Source organism: Coffea eugenioides, chromosome 2 (assembly GCF_003713205.1).
Source record: "Coffea eugenioides isolate CCC68of chromosome 2, Ceug_1.0, whole genome shotgun sequence".
Lineage (NCBI taxonomy): Eukaryota > Viridiplantae > Streptophyta > Magnoliopsida > Gentianales > Rubiaceae > Coffea > Coffea eugenioides.
Window position 1 is genome coordinate 8,452,328 of NC_040036.1, and position 23,069 is coordinate 8,475,396.

The 23,069-nt window shown below is 36.2% G+C and overlaps 1 protein-coding gene across 3 annotated transcripts; it reads left to right on the forward strand.

The window, feature by feature from the left end:
* The first annotated feature begins 76 nt into the window (after positions 1-76).
* On the forward strand, positions 77-22,056 carry LOC113763992 (exportin-4). 3 transcript variants are annotated; one of them, XM_027308007.1, is made up of 33 exons: positions 77-141; positions 252-353; positions 2,117-2,204; positions 2,918-3,026; positions 3,504-3,602; positions 4,129-4,171; positions 4,938-5,009; positions 5,187-5,282; positions 5,418-5,657; positions 6,018-6,201; positions 8,044-8,155; positions 8,244-8,330; positions 8,772-8,910; positions 10,558-10,654; positions 10,768-10,830; positions 10,941-11,050; positions 11,923-12,027; positions 12,437-12,510; positions 12,899-12,974; positions 13,449-13,685; positions 15,718-15,789; positions 16,718-16,789; positions 17,130-17,194; positions 17,273-17,375; positions 17,449-17,580; positions 18,417-18,560; positions 19,269-19,376; positions 19,563-19,613; positions 19,734-19,811; positions 19,888-20,001; positions 20,218-20,414; positions 20,585-20,654; positions 21,521-22,056. In XM_027308007.1, the coding sequence occupies exons 2-33, from the start codon at positions 261-263 to the stop codon at positions 21,707-21,709; spliced, it is 3,519 nt and encodes a 1,172-aa protein (XP_027163808.1). In that variant the 5' UTR covers positions 77-141; positions 252-260; the 3' UTR covers positions 21,710-22,056. The 3 variants fall into 3 exon arrangements, 2 of the variants coding, with proteins under 2 accessions (XP_027163808.1, XP_027163809.1); XR_003467432.1 differs by lacking the exons at positions 17,273-17,375; positions 17,449-17,580; positions 18,417-18,560; ... (5 more) ...; positions 20,585-20,654; positions 21,521-22,056 and having other exon boundaries at positions 15,718-15,794; XM_027308008.1 differs by lacking the exons at positions 6,018-6,201; positions 8,044-8,155; positions 8,244-8,330; ... (19 more) ...; positions 20,585-20,654; positions 21,521-22,056 and having other exon boundaries at positions 5,187-5,299; positions 5,418-5,483.
* The last annotated feature ends 1,013 nt before the right edge of the window (positions 22,057-23,069 follow it).

Here is a 23,069-nt window from a genome sequence, read left to right on the forward strand (position 1 = left end):
GGGAAGGGTATAGTGTAAACTATATAAACTAGCTGTGCTACTGGGGTTCTGTTTCTCGTCATTTTGCCCTTGTGCAAACAGGCTGGCGGTGTCCCCTGTCCCTCGGTTTTGGCGGTTTTCATCTTCTCTCTAAATTTACAGGTGCGCTATGATTTTTATCACTTAATGCTTTGTTCGATTCGTCGTCTCCGCAACACACACACACAAGCACACAGTAAAAAGTAATGGTTGTGTGTCGATTTTTGATCCAGTAAGTGGAGATGAATCAAAGCTACCAGAATACTGCACCGCCCGATTTGGCTCATCTGCAAGCCACCATGCGTACTATCGAGCTCGCCTGCAGTTCCATACAGGTAGAATACCATTTCCGTCTCCCTTTGATTTCTCCTTTGTTAGTGAAACTAATAATAGACTAGTGTTATTTATAAAGCCCCCTTTTATGTTCTGCGATATACACGGAAGTGGAAAAAAGAGTCTACCTTGTAGCAGGTTAGAGTATATACCTTGTACTAAAGTGTACGAGGATTTGAACATGTCATAGGTAAAGTAATCAGTAGGCTTATCATGATCTTAATCGTATTTTTGGGCTAAAGGAATGTTATTATGCTTGTCAGTTTAAGTTGTTAATAGGATGAAAATCTCAAACTTCAGTCGGGTGGTGGTTGGATTGGTGGATATTATACATTTTTACATCCGTTTTGGAAATGATAGAAAGCTGTTTTAGTGGGGATTTTGAGTTTTTCAATGTGATTGAAGAAGAGTAGATCTCAAGAATGGCCATTCAGTCCTGGCTGGCCTAGAAATGTAGTACATTTCAGAACCTATACAATAACTCCGGGCTAAGGAATTAAAACTTCCATCATAGGAATCTGAGTCCTCAACAATTAAGTAATTCTGGTTAGACGTATTTTAACAGGTCAGTTTAGGGCCTTGTTGCTGTTTGTCTTACAATACTTCGTTATAGCTTTTCAAAGCTAAAAGCTCTAAAATGACTCTGATGACCTTTTTTTTGTTTCTTTTTTTTTTTTTTAAATAATTTGCACATTGAACTTATATTAGACATAAAAAAGTTGATTATGGGGAATACGCCTTGGAGGTATTATTAAAAGCAGCTTTAAGCTTTTCAAATTTCGAAATACAGAGATGCTATTAAGTTTTTTCAATCAACTTTTTTGAAGTCAGTGTTGCCAGCTTCAGAAAAATCAGAACACAAGGAAAATAGGCCTCAATCTGCTTTCTGGCTTCTTGTTGGCCTTCAATGTGCTCCTTTCAATCCGTGTATTGTAATTATTCTAGTGTAATTGTTCCCTTAGTTCCTGCATCTGGAGAGTGGAGGCCAGCACTTTGAAGGAATGGGGTGGGGTGGTTTAAATTGGTGCACTTCTAAGTTGTTTCCGTATTTAAGACCCTTTAACAAGAGGCAACCTTTGTGCCTTTATAAGGTCATTGCTGTTAGATACTTGGAACACAAAAATACTGGTCTGTTTATGTGTTTGATTTGGATTTGAGAGGTGTAGATTGCTTAGTTTGATAAGATTAAATAGGATAGTCATTTTGATGACCTAAATGCCGAGGAGTCGGGTGAAGGCTGATCTTGCCCCATATTTCCCACCTCTCCCCCTTTGAAGTAGTGCAAGACATGTTTGCTTTTTTAAATCTTGGCTTCACCTTATTACTCTAGGAGCTTGAATTTTTCAAAGGGATATTTAGTATGCAGCCCTCAAATTGTTGGCATCTTCATTTATGGAGCTGGTTGTGATAGGTTCATACTATTTATAATTTGTACAGGTGGGGATGTTGATACCCTCCTGTGTTTGCTATATGAAACTGTCACAAAAATTGGGGGGCATTCTGGGGACTCTATGGGAGATACGACATGTCCATGTATAGATGAGGTGTTTTTTTGGTAAAGTAGCAATATATACCCCTAATTTAGAGTATCCATTTGATAAGAATTCGTAGGCAGTTGCAAGATGCTCCTTTTTCAAATCGACAAAAGAAATTTTGAATTACATTTTTCTGAGCATCTTACCTATTTCCAAATTACCTATTGTAAAACAGTCCTGTGAATTTTTATGGAAATTTATGTTTGCCCAAATTTGTCTATTGTCCCCAGATGCATGTCAATCCATCGGCAGCTGAGGCAACTATTTTGTCATTAAGCCAATCTCCTCAACCATATCAGGCATGCCAATTTATCCTCGGTAAGTTTTGGAGTTTATGCATAATTACTGCTAGCTTCCTATGGTAATGAAATTTTGGTCATAAGGTGTCTGCAACGTGGACAATTATAGTCTAAAAAGCTAATGCCTGAGTATTAAACTTCAGAGAGTGTCTTTTGTAAACTGAATAAATACTGGACTTGAAGATCATATTGAAACATTATGGAAATGACCTATGTGATGATTTTTCAGAAGTCATTTTAAAATATTGAATGATTTATAACTTTAGAAGATTTGTCGCTTAAACCCGTCATCTAAAGTCAATGGTACGTTATCTGGCTGATTATTGGTCAATTAGGCAAGTCTAGCATCATGATTTTGTACAACCTGTCATTGAGATATTCATGGATATGTTGATTCAGAGAATAACTTATCCAGAAAGGTTTTGGTACTTTGAAACAAAGTCATTATATGATGCCTCCGTATCCTTTTATGCATTTGCTAGTTGCAGGATAGTACTGATGGTCACTTGTTGAAAAATGCTAGTGGTAATTCCTGTGTTAACTCCAATTTAGTGTCTTACTGTTTCTATATTTACTTCCCTGAGTATGATCTTGGTATGCCTGACTTTACTTGAATCTGCAATGGAGGGTTTGTAGCAGTCATGTTATGGTATTTGTAATCTTTACTTTCTTAACACCACTTCCATTTGCAATGTTGAGTACATTTAGTTAACTAACCAAGAAGCTTTACAGAAAATTCTCAGATGCCAAATGCAAGGTTTCAGGCAGCTGGAGCGATTCGGGATGCAGCTATCAGAGAATGGGGTTTCCTATCAACTGATGATAAGAAAGGACTGATAAGGTAAAACTAATAAAGGTTAAGTAGACAGTGGCATAATTTGCTCAATATTGGAATCATTTTATTAACATTCCCCCTAAACAAAAAGAATAACCAGGAGAGTGGAGGGAGAGCGAGGCTAGAAAACCAGAATAGAATGATAGTCTTGTCAGTTCAGCATCGGTGATTGTTGCATTCCTTTTTGTGTGCCTGCTTACACTCACTCAAGCCTTTTCGTCGTTCCTCTGCTAACCAGGCACAAGTTGCACCTGTAATTTTTCTCCCCTATTTTGGAAATGTACTCTTTAGGGTGCTTTACGTGGCTTAGTTTTCATATTTGGCTAATCCTTGCTGGTCATTGTACTTTCTATTGTCTGTGATGGTTTGATGCTTAGTTGTAGTTGTCATTGAGAGATTTGCAATATCTGTTTCCTGCTATTCTTCCATTAATATGTCTCTTTAGTTTGAGTTCTCTCATTACATGTTTTATATCTATTGCAGCTTTTGTCTGTGCTTTGTAATGCAACATGCCAGTTCAGCTGAAGGCTATGTCCAAGCAAAAGTTGCCTCTGTGGCTGCACAATTGTTGAAGAGGGGTTGGTAAGTTTTCTCATTAGTTGAAATTCAAACCATTAGAAGGTTTTCTAGATGTGCATATTAAATAATTGAGGAGCTGTGATTGTCCCTGGGGGACCTCCCTATTATTTGATTAGAGTTTGTTAAAAGTTTAGGGATCTTGGCTGGTAATGCATCAAATGATATAATTCGGATGTGAAAGTTTAACAGGATGGAAATATGTGACAAATTGACACTTGAAATGATGATTAGAAATCATTTCTCAGGAACTAAACATAGCCAAGTGGGTTGAAAATTCTGTTAATGTGTGACAAATTTTGTCTGTGCAGGTTGCTTGAAAATTCTGTTAATCTTTCTATATATGTTCCATAAATTCATTACTTGATATGGGATATTTTATTCCTTATCAAGTGAAAAAAAAGTGTTCATACCAACTAGAGCATTTACGCTGGGACATGAATGATAGAAGTACTATTGATAGAGTAACTTTCTTAATTGTAAGTAGCATTCAAGTCTCTCAACTGTTTATGCTTTTATCTTCTTTTTGTAGGCTAGAATTCACAGCTGCTGACAAGGGAACTTTTTTTTCTCAGGTAGTATCTCAAGAGTTTTTATCAACCTAATTTTAGTTACTTTTAAGCTACTATGTTTACCCTTGGGCATTTTCCAAGCATAAAGTTCACTGTTAATCTGGGCTAAATGAGTTCAGCACAATCATGCTTCTTAGTTTTGATCTTCATTTTTTTTTTGTTTCTTTGTTTAGTAAATCTGCTTAATCATCAAGTTATGCTCTTGATCATTAATTGTTCAATTCTGAATAGGTCTATTCTTGAGAAAAAAATAATAACTGCTTGTTAATGCATAATGGGCAATATAGTGTTTTTCACTTGTTGGCTGTTATTGCTTTAGTTTTTAAGATTTTGAAACATGCTAATAAAGTTTGGACCTACTGTAAGCAATTGTGAGGATGTATTTTTGGTTTATATATGAGTTCATTAAACTTGGAAAGGTGCATGTTGAATAATTACTTTTGAGAAACAAGTAATGGAAAATGGTGTTACATGTTAGACCTAATAATGATGAGTTTCTGTTTAAGGGAAGTTGGCAATCTTTTGGCACCCACAACTACTGAGTAGTACATCCATCTATCAGTAATTTTTGTTTGGAATAGATGTTCTTGAAAGGTTAGCAAACATGGATGTTTTGTACATTAACTGTGATTCATTCTGCTCTCTGTTTGCCAACTTCATGAGATCTGTGGACTGATTTTATTTGGTGTTTTCATATTTGTTCATACATGTTTTGTTTCTTCCTTTTTTTTTTTTTGCTATAGTTGATTTTCCAGTTTATATACTACAGGTCAATCAGGCTGTTGCTGGAAGCCATGGTCTTGATATGCAGTTTGCTGGAATAATTTTTCTGGAATCCTTGGTACTAGTTATTCTAGTTTATGTTTGTTCATTGGAGTTAATGTTACTGTGTTTATGATGACGGATTCTAAAATTTTGTGTATTGATCCAAACAAAACGGGTGTGCTAGTCTACTTCTTTATTGTTCAATGTGTCTTTGCTCAATCTTGTTAATAAGTTTATTTCGACCTTTGTGAAGGTTTCTGAGTTTTCACCCTCTACCTCAACTGCTATGGGCCTTCCCAAAGAGTTTCACGATCAGTGTCAAACATCTTTGGAGCTGGATTATTTGAAGGTCTTCTGATTGCATAGGTTCTTTTACTCCATTCGAGCCCTTATTTTATTTTTTTTGTAGCATAGGCTTTAGAAAGATCTTTTTTCATTTGATTTAGTATACATGTTCATTATTTTTTCCCCTTTGACCCTACAGAGCTTATATGGCTGGGCTCAAAATGCTGCTTCAAGTGTCACAAATAGAATAATTGCATCTGACTCTGCCATACCTGAAGCAAAGGTGTGTTCTGCAGCACTCCGTCTTATGCTTCAAATCTTGAACTGGGATTTCCGGTGCAGCAAAAGTACAGTTGAGATTGGCAGGAGAGGCATGGGCGTGTTAGGAGTCAAGAATGACAGCTATTCTGCCAGAAAAACTGAATGTAATTTAGTGCAGGTATGAAGATAAACTCTTTTCAAATGTGGTTGCTATTAGTCTTAAGTAACTAATACTCAAAAGAATTCAATTGAGAATATGGAAAAATGGTTTTGTTTGTGGTCATTTTTACCTCCTACATTTAACTACTTTTTTATTAGGGGTTTATTGACATTGTACCTAGTGGGAGACAACATGTATCTTTTCTTGTTTTCTTTTTTTTTTTGCCTTGTTTTTCTTGTATACTCCTTCCAATAACCTTTCATTATCATGATTTATCACATATTTTTCATTTCAACATACAGCTACTCTAGAATATGTTTCTTGCTACTCATTCGCCGGTTGATTTTGTCTTTGTTTCTCCTTATGTGCTGCTTGTAGCCTGGTCCATCTTGGTGTGATGTGCTCATAACAAGTGGTCATGTTGGATGGCTTTTGAGACTATATGGTGCTTTGCGTCAGAAATTCTCATGTAAAGGTTATTGGCTCGATTGTCCTCTTGCTGTTTCAGCTAGGAAACTCATAGTACAATTCTGCTCCTTGACAGGCAACATATTTCCAGCTGGTACTAGTCCTTTTTGTTTAATTTTTTTTCTATGATATCTGTTACACATCTATCTGGCTGCTTTTTTTTTTGTACTCATCTTCATCGTCACACACTGCCTTCCTAGTTAACTTCATTATTCATGTCTATGGACAAGTTTATTAACTTGTCTGAGAATATTGTTTTGGTTTAATTTAAGTCCATTGCCGTTATCATGCTTTCAAAACTCGTTCTCAATGGTTTGATACTTCTCCTCAATTCTAATGCTAAGTATCCATGCGTATTTGTGGGATAAAAAGGGCATTGAAAAGTAAATTGCACTGTTCTGTATAATGTACTTCCGAAGTCTTGGGCCACAAACTAGTATAAAGGTTTTGTTTCAGTAAAAGTGTCTGGATGGTTGTGCTCATTTGTAGGTCTAGTATAGTTATTTCCTCGAGGGTTTAATTTCTTGCATTCTGATAGTTAAGAGATGCGGTGGAGCAAGTTTAGTGTTTACCTTTTTGGATAAATAAGTAGTGAAGTTTCATGTGAAAATTATGATTTAGGCCTTCACCTTACATGAGAGGGAGCTCGTTCCTGTTTCATGTCCCTTCTAAACCTGGGGCTTCTGTCACAAGATTATCCGGTTGGAAAAAACTGTATTTACAAGCAAGACTAGTTACCCCGTTTACAGTGCTTGAGTTCCTAACATCAATACTAGGGTCAGTGGATATCCGACTAGTAGCGATCAAAGAAAAGCATTTCGACTGAGGACTGGAGCTCTATTTGATGAGATTCAGCAAGAATTCTTAGAGAATTATCTGCTGGACCAATTCAAACAAGTTACTTATACTTTATGGTTAATTTTGTTGTTCGACTTGTTGCTGCATGTTCTCTATTCTTTCTGTTCTGGTAATAGGAGAGGTAGAGTGATAGGAGGAAATTACGGAATGTGTTTACTGCATTTAATTTAGTACCTGGCATATCCGGTTTTTCTTAGAAGCTAAATAATATTGACTAGAGAATATAGTCCAAAGGCTTGTTGCAACATTTTACAAACTGTTACGGTGGAAAAAGGAAAGAACTTGTAGAATTCTCATAGTTTTCTTTTTCACCTATTAATGAGAAGCAAGCTCACATTACTGAAGTGTATATAATACCTCATCATATTTGAAGTACTCCTATCTGGACTTGTCTGCTTTTGGCATATGGTGTGCTTTTATTGCGAGCCAATGCCCAGAATGATGGATCTTATGGATAGCCGTGTCCTGAGATCTGCTGTGTAGATCAAATAGTAGACTTTCCTTTCAGAGATGTTTTGACATCTTGTGCATAGGCGCAGGCACCTTCATATTTATGTTAAAAGGTAAAATTTCTGTCGTAATGGTCAAAATTTTTTTATAACCTGGTGTCTGATGAACAGAGTGTTTGGTGGTCCAGTATATTTCTAAAGTGATTTTTTTCCTTTGTTTGGTGGGAATGCTGGTTCTTTGCTTGGAATTGTATCCATTACTTGGCACCCTTTGAATCGACTGGTTTTAGGAAGGTGATCTGATCATCTGAAGAAAAGTTTCTAAAGTGGAACCAGAACTATATTCCTCCAAACAGTAATTTGTCTTCCCTGTCGATTTGATGTTTCTATTATTTGCTTTGAAGCTAAGCATTATGTAAAGATTTTGTACCCTAGTGAATTCCTATGATCTAGTATAGTTGATGATTAATAGGTTTCATCTGGTTACATCCTGTTCTGTCATTCATCAAACAACCTCTGCTGTGGCTGTGAAAAGCTTCTTGCTGCTTCTTGTTTTATTAGGGTCGCTTTTGTATGAGATGTCAATTTTAATGTCCATTATCAGAGATCTAATCAATTCCAAAACTCAGATAATGGGCACATGCAAGGTCAGCACTTGCTCCAACTGCTCTCTGGGGTTGTAGAATGGATAGACCCTCCTGATGCGGTTGCAAAATCCATTCAAAATGGAAAAAGTGACAGGTTAAATAAGTGCTATTATCTATCTTCTGTTCATACCTTTCCATTTTTCTGTTGATTTAGTCCATCGATTTGTTTGGTTTTTTTCCAGTGAGTTGCTTGATGGATGTCGCGCACTTCTATCTATGGCAGCTGTAACTTCTCCACTGATGTTTGACCAACTCTTAAAACCTATAAGGTGAGATTCTGATACTTAACCATGAGCCCAGATATTACCCTTTGGAATTGTGAACATTTACTTTAACTTAACGATGTTTTGGGGCTTGGTTTCAAAAGCTGCTAATTTTTTAGGTTTAAAAAAAAAAAATCAAAGCATGTTCTTCTTTTACATGTTGATCAAGCCAAAAGCCATTCTAGCCATTCTCAAAAAGAACCTCAAGGGCGCTTATTCTCAAAAAGAACCTCTAGAGCTTTTATTCTCAAAAAGAACCCCAAGGGCGCTTATAAAAAGGCTTTTTTACAGGTTTACCAAAGCTAAATGCATAAGAAAGTCGAGAACACCTGAAAATAGCTTTTAGCTCTAAAGTAAGCTATAATCAACTGATTTGAAGCGGTTAAGATCAAGCCCTTCCTGCATTTCGATGTTTATGGTTATTGTCATTGTTTCATTGATTCCCAGGCCTTATGGAACTCTTCATCTTCTGTATGCTTTGATGAGTGAGGTCGTTAAAGACATTATGGAAAATCACACTGAAGAAGAAACATGGAGTTGGGTCGCACGTGATGTCTTGCTAGATACCTGGACAACTATTCTGATGGTATATGCTTTTTACTGGTTTAACATTTCTATTAAGATTTTGTGGCCACTAACCTGCTTGAAGTATCTGTTACCCGCTTATTATTTCATTAGTGGTGACTGGGAGATGAGCTTGGAGGATTCTTATTAAATGGGGAGTTTGGGACTAAATTGTAGGGTGAGTGAGATGGTCAATTAGTTTTCTTTAGGAATCAAGTGTATGTTAAAAGTCTTCATGAAATGGTTCTAAAAAGCAGGTTTTCGTCTCTTGTAAACTTACATTTCAAGTTATGGCAAATTTATGAGAAAAAGTTATATGGCTTTTAGACAAGAATGGCACTGAAAATATGCTGGATTTTGATTAGATTGATTGAAATCAAATTCAGACAAGGTTTAATTTTAATTCAGCTGTTGAGTTTACTAAAAGCTTAAATTCGGATCAAAGTTTAGTTTCTGTTTTTTCTGAACTTGAATTGAGCAATAAGATATTTCCTTTGAAAGGTTTTGGCCCAGGGCTTGAACAACCTTTTTCATTTTTAGAGTCTTATGGGAATTTTTTGTGTGTGCATTTTTCTTTTTCAGATTCATTTTTCTTTTGCAGATTGAAGTAGTTTGTTTATCGTTGTTATTAATGTGGGTTATTTAGAAAATTGACTTTAGGAGTTTGTCATCTTTTCTAAATATCACATTAAACTTGAGCTCAAATTCCACCCTTAATGAATTTTATCATACATCAAGTATTGCGTGGCTTGATTCGACAACAGCCATAGTTCAGAGTAACAAGCTTCAACTGAATGTGGAGTTTCACTGGTGAAGAATCTGGGATTTTGGCAAAGGGAATGACTAAAAGCAGAGAGCCTTTTGAAATTTAAATATGCAGGTGTGCTAGGGGAAATGAACTTTTTCTATTTTTCCCATTGTTGGAGTTATGATTCTCTGGGACTAGTTCTGCCTCTTTTCACAAGTCTATGTTAGATCCATATAAGGCTGCAGTATGAACATTGGATTTTATTTAGACAAAATGCAAGAAGAGAGAACACTACTCCATTGTGAAAGGAGGTCGATGCCATAGACACAGGTTCCCGTCGATTGTGTTTGTGTCCTCAGCAGCCTAACCAGAGCGTGCATGCATTTTGCACTATGTAGTTAGTTGCATCTTGGTTCTGGTTTTTTGCATGGGGAGTGGATTGTGATTGCTTGAATAATAAATGGTTGTGCTGCAATACACAAGGGCACTCTCAGTTGCCAAAGGTGGTGTTGGCTCATGAAATGATTTTACTAGTGAAGCTGGTGAAGCTGGTTGCTTTTCATTTCTGGCAGGAAGTGATGTGCTGTATAATCGATTGAGGGGTGTAATATTGATATAGTGTATAACACTTGCTGTTAAATGAGGTTAATTTAAGTATTTTGTGAATTTGTTGGATTTATCTGTTTATAAAAGTGAATTTGACTTATCTTTGACAGCATTTGACTTCTCTGAAAAAGTGGTTAATTTAACTAAAGTCCACAAAGTTCATTTATGTCAGTGATTTATATGTCTTTTGAAGTATTAACGTTAGTTTGGCTTCAAAATGAAAGCATTAATGTATTTACTCTCTAATAATGGTGTGTATCATGTATTGTAGTTTTCTCCCTAGTGATCTAAAATTCTGTTTTGACTCATGAACAGCTATTGGATAGTACTAGTCGTGATGCTTTGCTTCCGTCAGAAGGGATCAGTGCCGCTGCCAATCTTTTTGCCTTGATTGTAGAGTCTGAGTTAAAGGGTATTTCTTGTTATCTGGATCATTTTGATAAATTCATTTTTCACATTAACGGTTACTCCTTTATCATATTGATCGTGGATTAGTTGTTGATTTCTATTCTGTGACCTATGTAGCTGCCTCTGCATCTGCCTTCAGTGATGACAATGATGCCGATTACTTTCAGGCTTCCATTACTGGTATGGAAGCTACCTCATGATTGCAGAAAGCTAAATCTTTGCCTTAATTAAGGCAGCTTATTTTTGGCACCAGTATCTTATTATGCCTTACTTTTTTTTTTTTTGGGTAGCTATGGATGAAAGACTAAGCTCCTACGCTCTTGTTGCTCGAGCAGCTCTAGATGCAACACTTCCTTTGCTAGTGAGACTTTTTTCTGAGCGTTTTGCAAGGCTTCATCAGGTGTTGACTATTTTTAGTATTGTGATCTATCCATGACGCAGAGAATTACAATTCAGCTGTTTGTCATACAATATCTTCCTGTCTGAATCATGAGCATCCTACTAACAAAAGATCTGGGGTTCAGCCCTTTTTTTGGGTTGGATCAAACAACTTTTTTATGTCTTTTTATTCTAACCTACTTTCTTTTAGTAGAAGTTAAATGGTTTCCATGACTAACTGGGTATGAGGGTCTCAATGCTAGATTGGTATATTTTGTGAAAAGACTTCTGTTTGTGGAGCTTCTGGAAATGCCTTGATTCAAAAGACATGTTTTTGCCTTATGTGGATTATATTGTTTTTCACAAAGCTTGACCATTTGAGGGTAGATGAATTGGGTAGGTGCTTTCGTCATATGACTTATCACACAGGAATTGTGAAAGCCAAAAATCACAAAGCATTTCTTCTTGGTACTGGACCTTGTAGAAAACTTCATTGCCATTTTTCAGTTCCTGTCCCTTTGTATGGATGAGGGATTTAGCAGAAGTCTTGTTGCTGTTTCTAGACTGATTCCTCCACTCTGGATTTTTTGTTTTTAGCAATGGAGAGAGAACTTTCCTCTCCAGATTAGAGTTTTTTGTCTTACAAGCCTTTTAACATTATAGCCAGCAGCGAAGAATGCCTGCTTACTTTTTTGAGCTAAATATTGTATCAGTACCAAAATAATTCTTGTCCTGTAAAATGCTGTAGAACATGAATAGAGACGTATGTTTGCACCTGTAAACTCCTGAAGCCTGGTGTCTTTGTAGTTCTGCCAAGCTTTGGCTTTATAATCCATTTTTGTGATTCAGTGTACATCGTGTTTGTGCCTTCTCTCATGTTCAATTCCACTTTAGGGCAGAGGCATTTGTGATCCAACTCAGATATTGGAAGAGCTTTACTCACTTTTACTGATAACCGGGCATGTTCTGGCTGATGAATGGCAGGGTGAAACACCATTGGTAAGAAACTCCTTTCCTGGTTGTTTGTTCTGTTGTCTGGTTGGTATAATTGACTTTGTGGCAATTATATTTGTTACTCGGAGGTCCTTTTGACAAAAAGATAGTATACTTTAATCAGATGATAGTTATTCCCCTGTGATCACCTCAAGAATCCGTGACTTTATGTTCTTTGACATCTCCTAATCTATGTGCGCTTTATGGCTCAACTGGTACTCTGCTTTTATGTTAGCTGGTTGAGAATCATTTTAACTGCCAATCTGGTGACCTGCACCGCCTAATTACTAGCTTCAGATTGACGGCTAATTTACAATTTGTAGATGTGTAATTACAAGAGATCACCCGTTATCATCTCTGCACTGTCAATGATACTGCTGGTTTTAATTCTGTCTAAAGATATGCGCTATTTCAGGTTCCAATGGCTATACAAACCCAATTTATGGATGTGGTGGAATCAGAAAATCATCCAGTTGTTGTACTTTCTGGGTAATGTCATTTGTTCTCTTAGTTTGAACTTACATCTAACCCATAACAGTTGTCTCTTTTTAGTAATCTATGAATTTCACAAATTCTTTACCAGAGTGACTTGTGAATCAGAAGTTGACATATCATTTTACTTGTTCAGTATAGTGGAGAAGAAAGCAACTAAGAAACCTCATTCATTTTGACAAATGTGACAGGATTGTGATGTCATGAACAGTCATTGCCTTGAACTGAAAGTCTTTGTCTGTAACCTATATGATAGACCCAGTGAACGAGAATGATAAACAGCCACCTTTATTTTGTTCCGAGTTTTTTTTAATGTCTTTCCACCCATCTGGGATGATTGAATTCACTTGCAATTTCAATTTTTCTTTGTTTTAAATTTGTTCAGATCGATTATAAGGTTCTTGGAACAAAGTTTAGATGCAGAGATGAGAACATCATTCTTCAGTCCTCGGCTTATGGAGGTATTGTCCTAGTTTTCAAAATTTGACATTCTGTTCAAATCACTTATTCCATGGCACCTTACAGGCCCCCCCCCCCCTTCTTTTCTCCTCTCTCACCCCACCAAAAAACAAAATAGAAAGTATTCTTGTCCACAGTAAAGAAGAGTAGAAAATACCTGATATTTCATATTATGTTTTTTTCTTGTTCTGTTTCTAACCTTTACTTCTTTGGTACCAAAACTGCCTTAAACCTTTTGGTGCATGCTTTGCTCCTTTGAAGCCTTTGCTCATTGAGTAGGGTCTCTTTCCCACCCTCGCAGCCTGTTACGATCTTGTTCTCCCTCTTCTGTTCATTTGTGTACAATCATGCCATGTGCTCACAATTAAATGGGGAATTATGATTCTTTGTCATTTTACGTATTCATTTTCTCCATGATCTCCACCATGATTTGCTTGGACCTTGATGGTTTAATGTTTGTGCTGCTTCTCTATTAGGCAGTCATTTGGTTCCTGGCAAGATGGTCCTGTACTTATTTGATGCCTCATGAAGAAAGTAAAGGAAATAACCTCACCATTGATAATTTCAAGGAAAGACAACCTGAGTCAGAACTGTCCAAGAAAATGTTGTTTAGTGTTTTTGGAGACAATGATCAGGGAAAATTTCTTCTTGATGTGATTGTTCGCATTGCAAATGTCACACTTGTCTCTTATCCTGGAGAAAAGAATTTACAGGTATGAAATTTTGAAACTGGTTTTGGAGGTTTACTGTTGAATACTTTAGTTTAGATGTTATTGGGATTTGCAGATCTTAGTACTTTTTTTCATACTTCATGGTTACTGTTAGAAGTGATGTACAACCACCAACTCGGTGTTTGTTGATTGAATCCTACTATTAATAAAATTGCGCTTTCTGTGATAGTTTCGAAGGTCAGTCTTTTATGTCTTCTACAAAATCATTTTTTGGCTAATCTTTGCAATTAAATCTAGCTTCTTGTTGCCCTAGCTTGAGCAAAGGTCTATTTGATCAAGACTTTACAGAAATGGCAAGTTTCTTATAGTAGGCCAATGGGGGGCAACAAATCATGAAAGGTTCCAATTAAGGGAAGCATTAGTCTCTTTTTCATGAATTGTAGATATCATAGCGTTCTTTTGAGAATACAGTGTAGAAGATGTGGGGAAATTTTGTTTTCTGCCTCCTGTTCGCATTTTCTGATGCCATACCTGCTTTTGTGCCCGAGCAAACTGAAAAAGCTTGCTAAAACTTTTATGTTGAAATCTGGTTTAACCATTGCTTGCTCTGGAACTTGAAGTTGACTGTTTGGTATCCTAATTTATTTATGCGTATGACAAGGAGCAATGGACAAGGAATCTCTTTGTTTAAGTTATTGGGCTTCTTGCACCATATATACCTTTTCCTAATAGGCCATTCCATCAAAGTAATTTTAGTTCTACATATCTCCCGTCTCTCTATTCTTTTCTATCCAACCAAAAGACAAATTTATCTAATGTAACAAATTTGAAATGCAAAGACCATCTCCAAGAGGCGCGGGGGAAGACCCATTGGGTAATGGCTGAAATGGCTTCCCAGGAAAGGATGATGGGAGACATGGAAACCTTCAATCTTAACACTTATTTTCAAGTTTGTAGATAAGAAAACTTATGATTCTCACTTCAAAATATGGGTAGAATAATCATACTCCAGGCATAGTTAAGTTCTGAATTAGGTAATAATGAAAATTTATATCTGCCAAGTCACACCACAATTTAGTATCCTAGTATGGGCTAGCCAGATGAGATTTGATTCACCAGGGTTGAAGACATCTATCAAATCTAAATGCTTTTTCTTTCTTATTCGTCTTCCCCTCTCTCTCTCTATCTCTCTCTCTGAGGTGGCCAGAGCACCTTTCTTCTATGAAAGCAGTAACTTGTCCTTGGAAAAACTTTTTTAATATGACATGCCTCGAGCAGTCTTTTTGCAATCAACAAAGTTCTTAAACTGCCGCAAAATCACCCAATTCAGCTCTTATATTAGTTATCTGAGTGGTCTTCTGACCAGTTCAGCCTTTTATGTAATCAGTGTTGGCAACAAGGCTATATTTTGAGAAAGCATTCGTCTTTTTGCTATGTTTGAGTGATCATCTTAGGAAATATGTAGTATCGAACAATAATATACTAAGTAACTACATGGTGCAATGAGAATGATTTCTGTGATAATCAAAATTCGGGCAAAAATGTAAGACTGCATAATTGTTTTACCATTTTCTTTTTACAAAAGTCCACCCAAATTCAATTTGTTTGTTTGAGTATTGACCAACCAGAACAATGGAAAGTTATATGCTTCAGCCCAGTTTTGCACAGCCTAGCTTTACCGCATTCTTCAAAAATCAGCCTATTAAGTCTCTTCTTTCTCAAAGTATCTCTCATTTCTTTATCTTCATCTCAACATATTTGAACGTGGCTTTAGCTCAACTATTCATGAAAACCATAAGGACTTGGACTACAGACTTTTTTCGGGAAGCATAAGTTTTGTTCGCCATGCAAATGTTTGTAGGGAGATGGTGTCTGTCTGCTAGACTGTATTGATGATTTGTGCTTATGTCTCGATTCTTGATGCCAAATGTGAGACCATAGTAGCCTCAGATTTTACATTCCTGAGTAATTGCCACAAGGGTTTATCCTTTGTTATAGTTGGTGCTTTCATTAACTTCTTTTGGTTTTGAGCAAAAATGTGGGGGCTCTGCAAAATCCTTTTTTTTTTTTTCAGGAACTTACCTGTAACCAGTTGCTTCACGGACTTGCTCGACGAAAAAATGTTCGTGTACACCTTCTTAATTTGGTAAGGTATTAGCTGTTTATGCTTCAAGATTCTCTCTCTCTGACACAAAACAGCACATGCATGCACCTACATGCAGATTGGGTGTCTGCATTTGTTTGTGCATATCTGTGTTGCTTTGTTCAGTGCAGCATCTTTTTATGTTCCTTGCTTTCCTTTGTTTTCTGGACCAGGAAAGGATTCAGAAGGGTCGGAGGTAGGGTGTGAAAACAAGAAATTTACCATTTCAACGGAACCTAGCCCCTTGACACCAGCAAATTTTTTGTCCCTTTCATCTTTGGTTTCTTTATCTATGGGGGACAGCACATTAGTTAGATCATTGAAGAGGGGGACTTTTTCTAGGTGTTCAAGTATAAACAAGTTTTCTACTATGTTTTCATAAGAATTTTCCTGTAGAACTTTTCTATTTAAATCATGAAGTGTTGCAATAATCAAGATGTGATTATAAAATCTACACTGTATAAATAACGAACATAATATTGCTGATATATTAGTTAAGACTATATATAATTTCAACAGAGAAAGAATGATATATAACCTTGTAAGGCAGGAGCCAGTTAAGGAAAAGGAGAAGATAAGTGCTGCTAGGCATCAGAAGCAATAAGGGCCTGACTTACCCCAAGAGTAGGAGAGGGAGAGTGAGAGGGGGGAGAGAGAGAGCGTGTGTGTGAATCCTTAATGCAAGTACAAAAAATAAGTCTCTGCCCTTTTTAGCCTCGTATTTGCTTCTCCAGATTGGTTATTTGCTTGAATAATTAGCTCAGGAGTTCCTCTAGTAATTAGCACAGAAGCATGATTATGCGAACAGAAAGTTTTCCTGGTAGTCGTAAATCACTAAAAGCTTATTTGCTTAGTCATCCCTTGTAAATGTTTTACAAGATTATGTACTTAGGAATTCTCATCAATGAGTGTCTGTTTATTTACTCTACAGGATTCCTGGCGCAATTTAGCAAATGCTTTTACTAATGAGAGAATTCTGTTATCGCTGAATCCTGTTCATCAGGTAATAAACTCTGGAAAAATGGTGCATTTCCTGATTTATTCTACAAAAGCATGTCAAATGGAAGTGGGAGGGGAAGTTAATATCTCCCTTTGTTGCTTGTTAGCAGAAAATGGAAAGAAGCCAAGAAAATTGATTTACTTTCCATATTTTGACATATTTGCATGAGGATCTATTAAATAGCAAGCTGATACTGAAAACTATATTTTCCTTTCCCTGTATGCTCTATAGTTTTATTCACCTTGTAAATTGTCATGCAAAAGTTTCATTTTCCCAATTATTTCTTTCCCAAGAAATGACCACTTCCCCTTAACCAACCCAGATGCTTCATTTTTTATTTCAGCGTTCACTGGCTCAAACCCTTGCTCTCTCAGCGTCTGGAATGAGAAATTCTGAGGAGTCAAACCAGTGAGTTTCTATACATATATGCATACTTTTTTTGAGGTTTTCCATTCAACTTCATTCTTAAATCACAATTTTTAACAGATTTATAAGAAATGTAGCAAGCCACATGACAACTTATCTACTGCAACTCTCAGTAAAAGATGATCTGAAAAAGGTTGCCCAACAGCCAGATATTATTTTGCTGGTATGAACAACTCCTCTTCTTTTGCTATTCATACTCTTGAAAAAGCTTTTGATGGTTGTTTGACATCCCACAGGTGAGTTGTTTGTTGGAGCGGCTTCGTGGGGTTGCCAGTGCTTCCGAACCTCGTATTCAGAAGGCCATTTATGAGATGGGTTTCTCTGTGATGAACCCAATCTTGATTTTTCTTGATATTTACAAACATGAGGTACTAATTTTTTCAGTTCATGCACCATGCTGAATTTCAAATGACAAGCCTTTTTTTATGAAAGTTGCGTTATCCCATTTTTACAGGGAAGGCTATAGGTTTGTTAGTGGTAGACAGTCTTCCTTCTTGGAGATGTTAGATTGTGTACATTGATAACTTTCCCAATTATGCAAGTGGTGAAAGCCTCCTGCATTGCATTTGCCCATTGTTTTCATTCTAATAAATATTTACTCTGGAGATCATTGTGCAATTGGCGATCTTTCAGGTAATAATTATAGAAAGGGGTTTGACTACTGAAAAATAAGGATGCAAAGCCACTGGTAATCTTAGAGATAATAAAGATAGAAGATGTTAAGGTTCCAAACTCAAATTATTGGTTTTTTATGGGCTTTTGACGATTGAAACTAAAGCTTATTAGACTCATGGTTGCTTTTTGTTTGCAGAGGTTAGTTTGCTGAAATAATTCAATGAAGTGTCAGTTTTCCTTTCTCTACCTTTTCTTCAGCTGATTATTTGAAAGTAATTGACAAAAACAGATGCTTTTGTTATTGTGATTCTGAAATCCCTATAGCTTTTTCATAAAACACTTCAGGATCAGCTATTTGCAGTTTATAAAAAGCTGAAATAGAAGTCTGAAAGCCAACAACAGCACCTTACAGCTTTTAGCTCAAGCCATAATTTGCTAATCTTAAGCAACCAAGAAGAGGCTCTGTAATATGCAAATTGATTCCCTGGTCTTTTTTTGACTGCTTTGCATAACTTAAAAAGTATTTAACTTTTTAGTTAGGTTTCAGCCTAGGGTGACTGAAATTACAATTGCTGATTTTTTTTCTTAGTCTGTAGTTGTCTATCTTCTACTCAAATTTGTTGTGGATTGGGTGGATGGCCAAATTATCTACCTAGAGGCACATGAAACTGCAGCTGTTATTGATTTCTCTATGCGCTTGCTCCAGAGTTATTCTTCTCACAATATTGGCAAGGTACTTACGATCACCATTTTTTCTTACATGAAAGCTGATCTTGAGGCATTAATAAATTAAAGATGAAATTTCTGTGTTTTAGTGCTGGAGTTTGGAATGTGAACTCTTGAACAGTTAATAACAAATATGCAGATCGGAAACAAATAAAGTATTTGAGAGGATGGTTTCTGCTTGAAAGTTCAAAATGAAATGTCAATGCTGCAAGTTGGTTTTTTTTTTTTGTGTGTGCGTGGTTGGGGTGGGTTGTTGGGTTTTGGGGGTCGGGGGCAGCAGAATGGCCATTGTTTGAATATGATACGGAACCTATCCAAACTAGTGTATAAGTATGCCAAATATCTGTAGTGCAGATGGTTGAACACGTTCTCTCTCTCTCTCTCTCTTTTTTTAATCATTTAACTCCGGCATGACATTCTAAGCATGAATATCAACCACGTGCATTTGTTATCAAAGCTGGAAATTAAGCACTTAAAAAGTTATGAAGGCATTTTATCCCTGATAAAATAGTCAGCAACATAAGCTGGCCAGTGAGTTTGCCTCTTAGCTCTCGTTGGAGTAATTTGATGTGAGAATTCTCTTTAGCAAAAGTCTGATATAATTTCTTAGAGATTTTTTAAACTTAGGTTCTTTCGCTTTGCTTAGAGTTGTCTGATCAGATTGGAACTTGCCTCTCTTCTCTTCTTCTATATTGATCTGTTATTTACTCTTCAGATTTCAGTTAGTGTTTCAAGCAGCTTAAGGAGTGAAGAAGATACTGAGAAATACAAGGATTTGCGAGCCCTTCTACAACTACTAGCAAGTCTTTGTACTAAGGACATGGTAGCTGCTCCTTTTTTTGATTCTTTTTTTTTAACTTATTTTTTAATATAGCAATCAGCTATTCTAACATTTGAGAATCTCTCTTTTTTGTTTCACTCAAAACTATTGGAATTTTTTGAACATCTCATATCACTTCTGGATGTCTTATATCATAAGAAACAATTGTCCATAAACATGTCTTTGCAGGTTGATTTCTCATCAGAACCCGTCGAGTCTCATGGTACAAGCATTTCTAAGGTACAGATATGTGTCCCTTGTTCTACCTGGAAAAGCTTGTTTTTGTTTTATCTCGAGAAAGATTTTGGTTATACAGTTATGTTTTGGTTGTACTGTTCTGTGAACATACTTCTTTTACAGGTAGTCTATATGGGTCTTCACATAGTTACCCCTCTGATTACCCTGGAACTGTTGAAATATCCCAAGCTTTGTCATGATGTAAGCCCTCTTTGTCATTTAAGAAGTAATATAGTCTAATAGTTGGGTAATTAACACAACATTTCTGTTTGGGCAGTATTTCTCTCTTCTGTCACACTTGTTGGAGGTTTATCCTGAAATGGTCATGCAATTGAACAATGAAGCCTTTATACATATTGTTGGAACTCTTGATTTTGGTCTTCATCATCAGGTGAATTTATTGTTACTATAGATTCTACTCTTAAATTTACTGCAAACTGTGTCACAACAGCTTGCCCAACCAAGGTCTACGTGAAGTTTTACTAGACTTACACTGAAAGATCAAGCTTATGGAACTTGGATTTTTAAAATTTGGTCATTCTCTTTGCTCTTTTTCTTGATTTTTTCACAATGTTACTCAGTTTTTTTGACATCTTGATGTACATAGGACTCAGAAGTAGTTGATTTGTGTCTAAGAGCTCTGAAGGCACTTTCATCCTATCATTACAAGGAAACTGGAGCTGGTAAATCTGGGTTAGGCTCATATGCATCAGGTTATGAGGACCTTGCTGGAAATAGTCAAGAAGGAATTCTTGGACGGTTCCTCCACTCATTGCTGCAATTTCTCGTTTTTGGGGATTACAGGTAAGCTGTAAGAAAAACTTTTGACCCAGTTAAAAGTTTGGCTGAACATCATGGACAACAACTATTATAGTAAAGGAAATTACATATCTATTTTTTGAGTATGCTGCTCCCAATCCCTTACAGTTAATGTTGAATTTGAACATGTGATCTTAATTACCTTTCCTCTCCAGCAACGATCTTGTCAGTGCTGCTGCAGATGCTCTTCTGCCGCTGATCCTGTGTGAACAAAGTATCTACCAGGTATCACACAGAACCTTTAAAATCATGCTATGGCATACTGACTAATAATATCATTTTTTGGGAAGGCATGATATCTTAACAATGCAAACTAAACTCCTGGGTTTCCAATCATTCTGAGGTTTCAAAAGGGCTGAATAGTTTTAGCTTTAGTTGCTTTATCTAGAAGCAAATAGGGTTTCCTAGTGCCCTGACCTCCCCTCTAATGCCATGGTTTAGAAACCTTATGAGTGGTGTGGCTTGCTTTCAAGAAGTTAATTGAATTCTTAGTAATGCATCCCACATCCCCATAAAATTTTTTGTTGTGTCTTTCATTTTTACCTAATTTTGTTCTTGGCACAATCAATGCACGACCTACTTATAGTGGTTTTATGATCAAATTGCTCGACTTACGACCTAATATAGTGTATGAAGCATTAAAGTTTATGCTGCTCTGGCACCATAATGTGAGACTTTTCGACAAAGAGAATGTTGTCTTGGGAGAGTTCTAAATGTATATCTAATTTTCTCGATTTTTGCTGTTCAATGCGATCAAATAGCTGAATTATTTTTCTCCCAACTTTATGAGTGGAGAAGCCTCCTTTGGGTGTTGATGTTACATCGCTGAAAATCTCTTTTAACTGATTTTGGAGATCGACACCTGATGGAAATGATATGCATATGTCTATGAGTCTGAATATTACAATGTGCCATGCATTTGTATCAGTAGTTTTTCTACCTAATGGAACGAATACTAAATATGCAGTACATGCTTTGCTCTTAAATACTTTTCTAATTATTATTTTTTTCCCTCTTCAGAATTGGAATTTTTTTTTTTTTTTTTTTTTGGACAACGTTCTTCAAACATGGATGGATTTTCAATTTTGCAGAGATTGGCTAACGAGTTAATTGAAAGTCAGGGGAACCCGGCATTTAGGTCAAGGTTGGCAAATGCTTTTCAATTCCTTACAAGCGCGAACAACCTGTCTTCCACACTTGACCGCAGAAATTACCAAAAGTTCAGAAAAAATCTACAGAGTTTTCTGGTGGAAGTTCGTGGATTTCTTCGTACTATTTGATACATGCAATTCATCTGTTAAATAACTGCCCCGGGTGCTCGCCCGTGTGTTTTCGCTTTTCCAAGCATTTACAGTGCTGTTTTTGCTGTGGGTTAATTAGGTGCATCTATGTCACGTGGTGTACAGTTTTACCCTTGGTTGGGGAAATTTTGGAGAGAACATGTTTGTACATTTAGATACAGCTTGGATAAAATGTTTTGACCTATATCTTTTACCGTTTTTAGGGTGAAAAAGTACAACCATTAGTTAATGTGAAAACAATTATGCCAAAAAGTGGTTTGCCGTATAAACAAGTATATGATGTTCTCAACACGAAAGGGCAATTTTTGCAAAGTGACGTCTCGTAATGAGTTACCGTGCAACTCCCCTGGCAATTTATCTTAGTTATTGAGTAAGATCTACTTCGTGCTCTTGCATTTTTTTTTTTTATTTCAAAATGTCTTTTGCTTGCTTGTTTTCTGATTTGAAACTAATGATTGTGACTGGTGTTTAATTATATGATACACTTGCTTTTTATACATATTCGTTGTGATTACAGTATACTTTCTATTCTTTGTAGGATGGAATTCATTCCATCGCAGGGTGTCCCTAAGGGCATCCACAATGGTTTACAAGTGTAATCTACATGACACGTCAGTATTTCACTTTCTCCTCTTTTATTACACTTTCACTCACAATGGATTACACTCCACAAGGTGTAATAGCATGGGTCCACAATTCAATCAAATATTTATTTTAACAATGCATAACTCATAACCCATAAATAAATAACGTAATTTTTAAAAATAATTTTGTTATTTTTAAAAAATAAAGTATTAACTTTTATTAAGAATTTTTTATTTTCTAAAAATAGTATTATTAATTTCTAAGTTTGAACAATATATCTTTTTCTATCTCTCAAAAATAAAATATCATAATAATCCATACTTAATAATTCTTTATGTAATTAGTTGAAATCCATAACATAATATTACATAATTTAAATCAAATAAAATACAAATAATAACAAAATGAACGTTGTAAATTTAGTGCACCGTTGCAAAAAATGAACGTTGAAACCTTCAAGTTTGCTGGGCAAAATTTTGTCATACTGCCAAATTTTATAATGAGTGGTCCACCCATTACACGCATCATGATGCGTGTAATAGGGTATTACACGGTCACAATGGATGGCCGTGTAATGAATCCATATTTTATCAGACATTGCACTCCTTATTATCCTCCGTTGGAGATGCTCTAATGTGATCCAGTCCATGTCATAAATGATGTCGGAGTTGCCCTAAAGTCGACTTTTCCATTTTTGCTGATTTGATCATTTTCTCTTTTATGCGGAATGCATTGTTTATCAGACCCTGAAGCG